Raw genomic sequence first — 13,465 nt, forward strand, 5'->3', positions numbered from 1 at the left:
GAATGTTTATGTGTATACATATATATATATATGTGTGTATGTATATAGATATATATATTTACCCCAAAAATATATGGGGGATTGAAAATGATACAGACAATTACATTGATGGATACAACAATCTATCCACAATGTTAAAGCTGATCCACCACTTTAAAAAAAGTATCAAAAGTAAATGGGAAATGTTTCATTTCAAATTCCTTATATTAGAAAACCAGACAGCAGCATGTTCTTGTTTTTTTAAATTAACGGATAGCCAGGGGCACACTCCAACACTCAGACATAATTTACAAACGAAGCATTTGTGTTCAGTGAGTCTGCCAGATCAGAGGCTATAGGGATGACCAGGGATGTTCTCATGATAAGTGAGTGAATTGGATAGTTTTGCTGTCAAAATGTAACATTAACTTTTCGGTGTCAGTGAAAATGTGTTGAGTAAATCGTAAATTATTTTCTTTTGGAATGTAGTGAAGTAAAAGTTGGCAAAAATATAAATAGTAAAGTACAGATACCCCCAAAAATGACTTAATTAGTACTCTAAAGTATTTTTACTTAAGTACTTTAAACCACTGTCAGAGTGGATAGGCTGTGCTCATTCTGCCCCCAAGATTCTGCCCCCAGGAAGAGACAGAGACAAATTTTCTGTGAAACCGTGACAGATATTTTGATGTAAGAAATACATCATTTCCCACAATTACACAACAATACGAAGAATTAGAAAACTTAAACGATGAAGACACACTTAAATACATAATTGAGGAGAAAACTAAATGCTGTGTTTTAGCAGCCAAGTTTGTGGCCTACTGCCACAACCTGAGGGACAGACAGTGAGTGAGAAGTATAGCGTAATTATTCATTTTTGCCTATTCTTTATTATTTTTTGTTATAAATGCTGTTAATATGAATATCACTATCATTATTATTGCTTAATTACATATAGTCTAGTATTTTCCTGTCTTTAACCATCAGAGATTACCACCATGACTTCCTTCTATGAGTCTATTACAGAGTCCGGTTTTTATGATTGAGTTTGATGGGTTGATTATGTGATTTGCACAAATAACAGATAAGTGAGGACTGATGAATGAGGACATGATTTTTGAACGCAGTATGTTTGTCTCTATGTTTTACACTCTATGTTTTACACTCGTCTTGTTGGCAGTGCCACAGACACACACACACACACACACACACTGGGATGGTATCTGTGTGTTTTAGGGTAATCTCTTGTCTCTACAGAACGGAGTAGTGGAGTGTCGCAGGATATTCTGTCTCCCCGCCAACTGCTCAGAGGACTCTCTCTCCGTGCATGTGGAGGGCACCTGCTGCAAGAAATGCCGACGTGAGTACTGTCATCAATCCTCAACCACAGAGTGAGGAGACAATGTGCTGGAGGATGGCACTCACATGGGTCTAGGACCAGGCTGTGTATCATCTGAGAATAGGGACAGTGTATTGTTTTAGAGTGTGGCACACCTTCAAAAAAAAAGTTTTGATTTGTTCCTAAAGGGTTACAAACGCTTGTAACGCATTGGTACACTGTACGGTACTTCCTTTGTACCTTTAGTTATAGGTACAGTGCATTCAGAAAGTATTCATATCCCTTGACTTATTTCACATTTTGTTGTGTTACAGTCTGAATTCAAAATGGATTKAATTGATGCTTTGTCTGCACCCATCTACACACAATACCCCATAATGACCAAGTGAAAACATGTTTTTAGAACTTTTTGCTAATTTATTGAAAATTAAATACAGAAATATCTAATTTATAACCCTGAGTAAAGACATCACCTTAGAATCACCTTTGGCAGCGATTTACAGCTGTGAGTTTTTCTGGGTAAGTCTCTAAGAGCTTTGCACACCTGGATTGTATAATAAACACAGCAAAAAAAGGAACATCCCATTTTCAGGACCCTGTCTTTCAAAGATAAGTCGTAAAAATCCAGATAACTTCACAGATCTTCATTGTAAAGTTAAACACTGTTTCCCATGCTTGTTCAATGAACCATAAACAATTAATGAACATGCACCTGTAGAATGGTCATTAAAACACTAACAGCTTACAGACGGTAGGCAATTAAGGTCACAGTTATGAAAACTTAGGACACTAAAGAGGCCTTTCTACTGACTCTGAAAAACATCAAAAGAAAGATGCCCAGGGTCCCTGCTCATCTGCGTGAACGTGCCTTAGGCATGCTGCAAGGAGGCATGAGGNTGCCAGCCAGGTAGGCTATACTCCTGTTGTAAAGAAAAGCAATGTGCTTAACATTTGGAAAGTTGAGAAATAAATATAAACTCAGCAAAAAAACGGTCATTAAGACACTAACAGCTTACAGATGGTAGGCAATTAAGGTCACAGTTATGAAAACTTAGGACACTAAAGAGGCCTTTCTACTGACTCTGAAAAACATCAAAAGAAAGATGCCCAGGGTCCCTGCTCATCTGCGTGAACGTGCCTTAGGCATGCTGCAAGGAGGCATGAGGACTGCAGATGTGGCCAGGGAAATAAATTGCAATGTCCGTACTGTGAGACGCCTAAGACAGTGCTACAGAGAGACAGGATGGACAGCTGATCGTCCTCGCAGTGGCAGACCACGTGTAACAATAACCGCACAGGATCGGTACATCCGAACATCATACCTGCGGGACAGGTACAGGATGGCAACAACAACTTCCAGAGTTACACCAGTAACACACAATCCCTCCATCAGTGCTCAGACTGTTCGCAATAGGCTGAGAGAGGCTGGACTGAGGGCTTGTAGGCCTGTTGTAAGGCAGGTCTTCACCAGACATCACCGGCAACAACGTCGCCTACGGGCACAAACCCACCGTTGCTMGACCAGACAGGACTGGCAAAAAGTGCTCGTTACTGAGGAGTCACGATTTTGTCTCACCAAGGGTGATGGCCGGATTCGCGTTTATCGCCGAAGGAATGAGCGTTACACCGAGGCCTATACTCTGGTGCGGGATCGATTTGGAGGTGGAGGGTCCGTCATGGTCTGGTGGGGTGTGTCACAGCATCATTGGACTGAGCTTGTTGCCATTGCAGGCAATCTCAACGCTGTGCGTTACAGGGAGACATCCTCCTGCCTCATGTGGTACCCTTCCTGCAGGCTCATCCTGACATGACCATCCAGCATGACAATGCCACCAGCCATACTGCGAAGAGCGCGGATCTCAATCCCGTTGAGCACGTCTGGGACCTGTTGCATCGGAGGGTGAGGGCTAGGGTCATTCCCCCTAGAKATTTCCGGGAACTTGCAGGTGCCTTGGTGGAAGAGTGGGGTAACATCTCACTGCAAGAACTGGCAAATCTGGTGCAGTCCATGAGGAGGAGATGCGCTGCAGTACTTAATGCAGCGGGTGGCCACACCAGATACTGACTCTTCCTTTTATTTTGACCCCCCTTTGTTCAGGGACACATTATTCCATTGCTGTTAGTCACATGTCTGTGGAACTTGTTTAGTTTATGTATCAGTTGTTGAATCTTGTTATGTTCATACAAATATTTCCGCATGTTAAGTTTGCTTAAAAAATTATTCAAGCTCTTTCAAGGTGGTTGTTGATACTTGCTAGACAGCCATTTTCAAGTTTTGCCATAGATTTTCAAGCCGATTTAAGGCAAAACTGTAACRAGACCACTCAGTTCAATGCCATCTTGGTAAGCAACTCCAGTGCCTTCACACCCCTTATCTTTTTCCACATGTTGTTGTGTTACAGCCTGAAATAAAAATGTATTAATCTGAGATTTTGTCACTGATCTACACACACTACCCCATAATGTCAAAGTGGAATTTTGTTTGTAGAATAAAAAAAATAAAAAATTTAAAACTGAAATGTCTTGAGTCAATACGTTCAACCCTTTGTTAAGGCAAGCCTAAATAAGTTCAGGAGTAAAAATGTGCTTAAATAATCACATAAATTGCATGGACTCATTTGGTTCTCAATAATAGTGGTTAACATGATTTTATAATGGCTACCCCATCTCTGTACCCCACACATACAATTATCTGCAAGGTCCTTCAATTGAGTAGTGCATTTCAAGCACAGATTCAACCACAAAGACCAGGGAGGTTTTTCAATGCCTCAAAAAGAAAGCCACAGATTGGTAGATGTGAAAAACGTTAAGGCAGAACACTGAATATCCCTTTGAGCATAGTGAAGTTATTAATTACACTTTGGATGGTGTATCAATACACCCAGTCACTACAAAGATACAGACGTCCTTCCTTGCTCAGTTGCTGGAGAGGAAGGAAACTGCTCAGAGATTCCATGAGGCCATTGGTGATTTTACAACAGTTACAGAGTTTAATGGTTGTGATATGAGAAAACTGAGCATTATAGTTACTCTWCAATACTAACCTAAATGACAGAGTGAAAAGACGAAAGCTTGTAGAGAATAAAAACATAAACAAGACACTTAAAGATGCACTATGCAGAAATCGCTCCGGCCATTTCCTGGTTGCTAAAATTCGAATAGTTCGCCTAATTTCAATTTATGTGACTAAAGAAGGAGGTATGGTGTAGAGAATGATTGTACCATCTAAACCGCTGGGTAATATATTTTCCATGAACAAAATTATTGTATTTTCAGCTGTTTGTAGTTGGTGTAAAAAAACAGAAAGTAAAAGACACAAAATCAAAACTTAAAAACGGGAAACATAGAAATAGTGCAAATAGAACAGACTATTCTTACACTTTCTTTCAATGTAACTCACATTTCCTTGTGAATTTTGTCAGGTCGCCCAAAAAGTTACATATTGCAGCTTTAAGTAATACTGAATACAAAGCGTTATATTTGGGGCAAATCCAACACAACACATCACTGAGTACCATTCTTCACATTTTGGTTGTAGCTGCATCATGTTAAGGGTGTGCTTGTCATCGGCAAGAACTACAGAGTTTTTAAAATCAAAATAAACAGAATAAAGCTATAAGCAGAAGCAAAATCCTAGAGACAAACCTGGTTCAGTCTGCTTTCCAACAGACACTGGGAGAAGAATTCACCTTTCAGCAGGACAAGGCCAAATCTACACTGCAGTTGCTTACCAAGACGACATTGATTGTTCCCGAGTGGCCTACAGTGTTGACTTAAATCGGTTTGAAAATCTATAGGATGACTTGAAAATGGCTGTCTTGCAATGATCAACAATTAAATGAAAGAACTTGAATAATTTAAAAAAGAACAATGGGCAAATATTGTACAATCCAGGTGTGCAAAGCTCTTACGTCCCTATCCCGACTTCAGAATTTATGCCTTTCCTACACACACCTTTCCTACTCACTTCTCAGTATTTGGTATACAGACTTACCTAATTAATTTGCGTAATGCGCTCTGCAGATGTTGCTAGTTTGCCCTCTCTGAATACATTTCTTTCAACTGCTGAAAACCCTCCCACTTGTTGGCCAACAGATTTTCTCATGGCGTTTTCATTCAATAGGGTTTTCAGTACATTTATCATAAGGCATCCCTTTAAATATGGTGCACCTTTGATTAGAATTTTGGATTCACACTCAAATCAAATCAAATGTTATTTGTCACATACACATGGTTAGCAGATGTTATTGCGACTGTAGCGAAATGCTTGTGCTTCTAGATCTGACAATGCAGTAATAACCAACGAGTAATCTAACCTAACAATTCCACAACTACTACCTTATACACACAKGTGTAAAGGGATACAGGATATGTACATAAAGATATATGAATGAGTGATGGTACAGAACGGCATAGGCAAGATGCAGTAGATGGTATAGAGTACAGTATATACATATGAGATGAGTAATGTAGGGCATATAAACATAAAGTGGCATAGTTTAAAGTGGCTAGTGATACATGTATTACATAAAGATGGCAAGATGCAGTAGATGATATAGAGTACAGTATATACATATACTGTAGAGATGAGTAATGTAGGGTATGTAAACATTATATTAAGTGGCATTGTTTAAAGTGGCTAGTGATATATTTTTACATAAATTTCCATCAATTCCCATTATTAAAGTGGCTGGAGTTGAGTCAGTATGTTGGCAGCAGCCACTAAATGTTAGTGGTGGCTGTTTAACAGTCTGATGGCCTTGAGATAGAAGCTGTTTTTCAGTCTCTCGGTCCCTACTTTGATGCACCTGTACTGACCTCGCCTTCTGGATGATAGCGGGGTTAACAGGCAGTGGCTCGGGTGGTTGTTGTCCTTGATGATCTTTATGGCCTTCCTGTGACATRGGGTGGTGTAGGTGTCCTGGAGGGCAGGTAGTTTGCCCCCGGTGATGCGTTGTGCAGACCTCACTACCCTCTGGAGAGCCTTACGGTTGTGGGCGGAGCAGTTGCCGTACCAGGCGGTTATACAGCCCAACAGGATGTTCTCGATTGTGTATCTGTAGAAGTTTGTGAGGGTTTTTGGTGACAAGCCACATTTCTTCAGCCTCCTGAGGTTGAAGTGGTGCTCTGGCAGCTCCAGTCAGGAGCTGCCAGAGCCGCCTGCCAGTCAGGAGCTGCCAGAGCCGCCTGCCAGTCTGGAGCTGCTCTTCAGTCCGGAGCTGCCCTTCAGTCCGGAGCTGCCCCTCAGTCCGGAGCTGCCCTTCAGTCCGGAGCTGCCTTTCAGTCCATAGCTCCCCCTCAGTCCGGAGCTCCCCCTCAGTCCGGAGCTGCCCCTCAGTCCTGAGGTGTCCCTCAGTCCCGTGGGCCCCTTTAGTAGGGTTGCCAGTCATAGGTTGGTGGCGAGGGTTGTCGCTCAAAGGACGCTACGAAAGCGGACTAAGACAATGGTGGAGTGTGGTCCACGTCCAGCGCCAGAGCCGCCACAGCGGACAGATGCCCACCCAGACCCTCCCCTATAGATTCAGGTTTTGCGGCCGGAGTCCGCACCCTGGGGGGGTGGGGGGGTACTGTCACTTTCTGACCCTAGTTCTTTTGTATTTTCTTTGTTTTAGTTGGTCAGGGCGTGAGTTGGGTGGGTTATCTATGTTTTGTGTTTCTATGTGGGGTTTTTGTTTGGCCTGATTTGGTTCTCAATCAGAGGCAGGTGTTTGTCATTGTCTCTGATTGGGAGCCATATTTAGGTAGCCTGTTTTGTAGTGTGTTTTGTGGGTGATTGTTCGTGTGTTCACTATTTCGGGACTGTAGCGTCTTCGGTTATTTTTGTCAGTTTATTGTTTTCGTTCTTGTTGAAAATTATTCGAATAAATATGAATACTCACCACGCTGCGTATTGGTCCGACATTTCCTACTCCTCGTCAGAGGAGGACGAAGACTATTGTTACACTTCCACTGTTGTGTCGTCTGCAAACTTAATGATGGTGTTGGAGTCGTGCCTGGCCATGCAGTCGTGGGTGAACATGGAGTACAGGAGGGGACTGAGCACGCACCCCTGGGGAGCTCCAGTGTTGAGGATCAGCGTGGCAGATGTGATGCTACCTACCCTTACCACCTGGGGATGGGACGGCCCGTCAGGAAGTCCAGGATCCAGTTGCAGAGGCAGGTGTTTAGTCCCAGGATCCTTAGCTTAGTAATGAGCTTTGAGGGTACTATAGTGTTGAATGCTGAGCTGTAGTCAATGAGTAGCATTCTCACATAAGTGTTCCTTTTGTCCAGGTGGGAAAGGGTAGTGTGGAGTGCATTAGAGATTGCATCATCTGTGGATCTGTTTGGGTGGTATGCAAATTGGAGTGGGTCTAGGGTTTCTGGGATAATGGTGTTGATGTGAGCCATGACCAGCCTTTCAAAGCACTTCATGGCTACGGACGTGAGTGCTAGGGGTCTGTAGTCATTTAGGCAGGTTACCTTTGTGTTCTTGGGCACAGGGACTATGGTGGTCTGCTTGAAACATGTTGGTATTACAGACTCAATAAGGGACAGGTTGAAAATGTCAGTGAAGACATCTGCCAGTTGGTCAGCACAAGCCCGGAGCACACGTCCTGGTAATCCGTGTATGTTGACCTGTTTAACTTCTCTGGGATAGGTGGGACGGTAGCGTCCCACTTGACCAAAATCCAGAAAAAAATTAGAGCGCCAAATTCAAATATATTACTATAAAAATCAATCTTTCATGAAATCACACATGAAAGACACCAAATTAAAGCTACACATGTTGTGAATCCAGCCAACATGTCTGATTTCAAAAAGGATTTACGGGGAAAGCACATCAAAATATTATGTTAGCTCAGTACATAGCCACAGAAAAACACAGCCATTTTCCCAGCAAAAGATAGTAGTCACAAAAAGCAGAAATAGAGATAAAATTAATCACTAACCTTTGATGATCTTCATCAGATGACACTCATAGGACATCATGTTACACAATACATTTATGTTTTGTTCGATAATGTGCATATTTATATCCACAAATCTTGGTTTACATTGGCGCCATGTTCAGAAATGCCTATAAAATATCTGGAGTAATTGCAGAGAGCCACGTCAAATAACAGAAATACTCATCATAAACTTTGATGAAAGATACATGTTTTACACAGAATTAAAGATACACTTGTTCTTAATGCAACCGCTGTGTCAGATTTTTTTAAAACCTTACGTAAAAAGCACACCATGCAATAATCTGAGACAGCGCTCAGATTTAACAACATTTCTCCGCCATGTTGGAGTCAACAGAAATACGAAATTACATCATAAATATTCCCTTACCTTTGATTATGTTCATCAGAATGCACTGCCAGGAATCCTAGTTCCACAATAAATCGTTGTTTTGTTCGATAATGTCCATTACTTATGTCCAATTAGCTACTTTTGCTAGCATGTGTAGTTCACGTGTCCAAACGCTCGCGCAGATGCAGGCAAACGTCGGACGAAAACTTCAAAAAGTTATATCACAAGTTGAATAAACTGGTCAAACTTAGTAGAGAATCAATCTTCAGGCTGTTGTTATCATATATATCCAATAACGTTCCAACCGGAGCATTCCTTTATGTCTGTATAAGTAATGGAACGCAAGGCGATATCATGAGGAAAGCGCGTGAGCAAGAACTGGCAATCTGCCAGACCAATGACTGAAACACCTCCCATCCGGCCCCACCTCACACTAGAGGCTTCATTCCACGTTCTACAGACTGTTGACATCTAGTGGAAGGCGTAGGAAGTGCAAACAGATCAATATATTACAGGGAATTGAATAGGCGATGACTTTAACATCGAACAGTCTCKGAATTCTCACTTCCTGTTTGGATTTTTTCTCAGGTTTTTGCCTGCCATATGAGTTKTGTTATACTCACAGACATCATTCAAACAGTTTTAGAAACTTCAGAGTATTTTCTATCCAATAGTAATTATAATATGCATATATTAGCATCTGGGACAGAGTAGGAGGCAGTTCACTATGGGCACGCAATTCATCCAAAAGTGAAAATGCTGCCCCCTATATCAAAGAAGTTAAAGGTCTTACTCACGTCGGCTACGGAGAGCGTGATCACACAGTCGTGTGAAACGAGCATAGAAGTGATTTAGCTCATCTGGTAGGCTTGTGTCACTGGGAAGCTCGCGGCTGTGCTTCCCTTTGTAGTCTGTTATAGTTTGCAAGCCCTGCCACATAAGACGAGCGTCGGAGCCGGTGTAGTATAGATTCAACCTTAGCCCTGTATTGACGCTTTGCCTGTTTGATGGTTCGTCGCAGGGCATAGCAGGATTTCTTGTAAGCTTCCGGGTTAGAGTCCCGCACCTTGAAAGCGGCAGCTCTACCCTTTACCTCAGTGTGATTGTTGCCTGTAATCCATGGCTTCTGGTTGGGGTACGTACGTACAGTCACTGTGGGGACGATGTCCTCGATGCACTTATTGATAAAGGCAGTGACTGATGTGGTGTACTCCTCAATGCCATCGGAAGAATCCCGAAACATGTTCCAGTCTGTGATAGCAAAACAGTCCTGTAGTTTAGCATCTGCTTCAACTGACCACTTTTTTATAGACCGAGTCACTGGTGCTTCCTGCTTTCATTTTTGCTTGTTAGCAGGAATCAGGAGGATAGAGTTGTGGTCGGATTTACCAAATGGAGGGCGAGGGAGAGCTTTGTACGCGTCTCTGTGTCTGGAGTACAGGTGATCTAGAATTTTTTTCTCCTTCTGGTTGCACATTTAACATTTGATAGAAATTGATAGAAATTTGGTAGAACTGATTTAAGTTTCCCTGCATTAAAGTCTCCGGCCACTAGGAGCACCGCCTCTGGGTGAGTGGTTTCCTGTTTGCTTATTTCCTTATACAGCTGACTGAGTGTGGTCTTAGTGCCAGCATCTGTCTGTGGTGGTAAATAAACAGCCACAAAAAGTATAGCTGAAAACTCTCTAGGCAACTAGTGTGGCCTGCAATTCATCACAATAAACTCTACTTCAGGCGAGCAAAATCTAGAGACTTCCTTAGATTTCGTGCACCAGCTGTTGTTTACAAATATGCACAGACCGCCCCCCCTCGTCTTATCGGAGTGTGCTGTTCTATCTTGCCGGTGAAGCGTATATCCTGCTAGCTGAATATCCATGTCGCCATTCAGCCACGATTCCGTGAAACATAGGATATTACAATTTATGATGTCCCGTTGGTAAGATATTCGTGATCATACCTCGTCTAATTTAGGGAGCGCGTGCTACGGGTGGGTGCTGCTATGGTGACCAGTGAGCTGAGATAAGGCGGGGCTTTACCTAGCAAAGACTTACAGATGACCTGGAGCTAGTGGGTTTGGCGACAAAAATAAAGCGAGGGCCATACAACGAGAGCATACAGGACGCAGTGGTGGGTAGTATATGGGGCTTTGGTGACAAAACGGATGGCACTGTGATATACTGCATCCAATTTGCACAGTAGAGTGTTGGAGGCTATTTTGTAAATGACATCGCCGAAGTCAAGGATCGGTAGGATAGTCAGTTTTACAAGGGTGTGTTTGGCAGCATGAGTGAAGGATGCTTTGTTCCAAAATAGGAAGCCGATTCTAGATTTAATTTTGGATTGGAGATGCTTAATGTGAGTCTGGAAGGAGAGTTTACATTCTAACCAGACACCTAGGTATTTCTAGTTGTCCGCATATTCTAAGTCAGAACCATCCAGAGTAGTGATGCTGGACGAGAGGGCAGTTGTGGGCAGCGATCGGTTGAAGAGCATGCATTTAGTTTTACTTGCAATAAGGGCAGTTGGAGGCCATGGAAGGAGAGCTGTATGGCATTGAAGCTCATCTGGAGGTTAGTTAACCTCTCTTGGGCACCTGAGACGGTAGCGTCCCACCACTTCAACAGCCAGTGAAACTGCTGGGCGCCAAATTCAAATACAGAAATACTCATTATAAAAATTCTGAAAACAAAACATATTTTACATAGGTTTAAAGATGAACTTCTTGTGAATCCAACGACGGTGTCAGATTAAAAAAATGCTTTACGGCGAAAGCATACATTACGCTTATGAGAACATAGCCCACAAGACAAATAATTATACTATTATAATTGACACTATTATAACAGTTTTGGAAACTTTAGAGTGTTTTCTATCCAAATCTACCAGTTATATGCATATCATATCTTCTGGGCCCAAGAAACAGGCCGTTTAATTTGGGCATGCATTTCATCCAAAATTCCGAATGCTGCCCCCTACCCTAAAGAAGTTAACACAGTGTCCAAAGAAGGACCAGAAGTATAGAGAATGGTGTCGTCTGCGTAGAGGTAGACCAGAGAATCACCAGCATATAGAGTGACATCATTGATGTATACAGATAAAAGAGTCGGCCGGAGGATTGAACACCATAGAGACTGCCAGAGGTCCGGGCAACAGGCCCTCCAATTTGACACACTGAACTCTGTCTGAGAAGTAGTTGGTGAACCAAGCGAGGCAGTCATTTGAGGAACCAACGCTGTTGAGTCTGCCGATAAGAATGTGGTGATTGACAGAGTCGAAAGCCTTGGCCAGGTCGATGAATACAGCTGCACAGTTTTGTCTGTTATCGTTGGGGGTTARGTTATCATTTAGAACCTTGAGCGTGGCTGAGGTGCACCCATGACCTGCTCGGAAACCAGATTGCATAGCGGAGAAGGTACGGTGGGATTCGAAATGGTCGGTGATCTGTTTGTTAACTTGGCTTTCGAAGACCTTTGAAAGGCAGAGCAGGATGGATATAGGTGTGTAGCAGGTTGGGTCTAGAGTGTCTCCCCCTTTGAAGAGGGGGATGACCGCGGCAGCTTGCTTTCCAATCTTTGGGGACCTCAGACGATATGATAGAGAGGTTGAACAGGCTATTAATAAGGGTTGCAACCATTTCGGTGAATAATTTTAGAAAGAGAGGGTCCAGATTGTCTAGCCCGGCTGATTTGTAGGGGTCCAAATTTTGCAGCTCTTTCAGAACATCAGCTATCTGGATTTGGGTGAAGGATAAATGGGAGAGGCTTGGGCAAGTTGCTATGGGTGGTGCAGGGCTGTTGACCGGGGTAGGGGTATGGCAAGCCGTAGAAAAATGCTTATTGAAATTTTCAATAATCGTGGATTTATCAGTGGTGACAGTGTTTCCTAGCCTCAGTGCAGTGGGCAGCTGGGAGGAGTTGATCTTGTTCTCCTTGGACTTTACAGTGTCCCAGTGTCCCAGTGTCCCAGCTCTTTTTGTGCTACAGTATGCACATTTCTGTTTGAAAAATCTAGCCTTTACTTTCCTAACTGCCTGTTCTGGTTCCTGACTTCCCTGAAAAGTTGCATATTCGATGCTAATGCAGTACGCCACAGGATGTTTTTGTGCTGGTCAAGGGCAGTCAGGTCTGGAGTGAACCAAGGGCTATATCTGTTCCTGGTTCTACATTTTTTGAATGGGGCCATGCTTATTAAGATGGTGAGGAAAGCACTTTTAAAGAACAACCAGGCTTCCTCTACTGACGGAATGAGGTCAATATCCTTCCAGGATACCCGGGCCAGGTTGATTAGAAAGGCCTGCTCGCTGAAGTGTTTTAGGGAGCGTTTGACAGTGATGAGGGGTGGTCATTTGACCGCAGACCCATTATGGATGCAGGCAATGAGGCAGTGATCGCTGAGATCCTGGTTGAAGACAGCAGAGGTGTATTTGGAGGGCAGGTTGGTTAGGATGATATCTATGAGGGTGCCCGTGTTTACGGATTTGGGGTTGTACCTTGTAGGTTAATTGATAATTTGTGTGAGATTGAGGGCATCAAGCTTAGATTGTAGGATGGCCGGGGTGTTAAGCATTTCCCAGTTTAGGTCACCTAACAGCACGAGCTCTGAAGATAGATGGGGGGCAATCAATTCACATATGGTGTCCAGGGCACAGCTGGGGGCAGAAGGTGGTCTATAGCAAGRGGCAACGGTGAGAGACTTGTTTCTGGAAAAGTCGATTTTTAAAAGTAGAAGCTCAAATTATTTGAGCACAGACCTGGATAGTAAGACAGAACTCTGCAGGCTACCTCTGCAGTAGATTGCAACTCCGCCCCCTTTGGCAGTTCTATCTTGTCGGAAAATGTTATAGTCAGAATGGAAATTTCAGAGT

General features: G+C 43.0%; 1 protein-coding gene across 1 annotated transcript in view; it reads left to right on the forward strand.

Annotated features, from left to right (window-relative positions):
• Nucleotides 1-13,465, forward strand: part of LOC111974393 (protein kinase C-binding protein NELL1) — a 372,315-nt gene that overhangs the window by 33,766 nt on the left and 325,084 nt on the right. The window contains exon 6 of the mRNA XM_070447366.1: nucleotides 1,240-1,342. Coding sequence (XP_070303467.1) covers nucleotides 1,240-1,342 — 103 coding nt within the window. The remainder of the gene's footprint in view (nucleotides 1-1,239; nucleotides 1,343-13,465) is intronic.

This window comes from Salvelinus sp. IW2-2015, linkage group LG15 (assembly GCF_002910315.2).
Source record: "Salvelinus sp. IW2-2015 linkage group LG15, ASM291031v2, whole genome shotgun sequence".
In the NCBI taxonomy this organism is placed as follows: Eukaryota; Metazoa; Chordata; class Actinopteri; order Salmoniformes; family Salmonidae; genus Salvelinus; species Salvelinus sp. IW2-2015.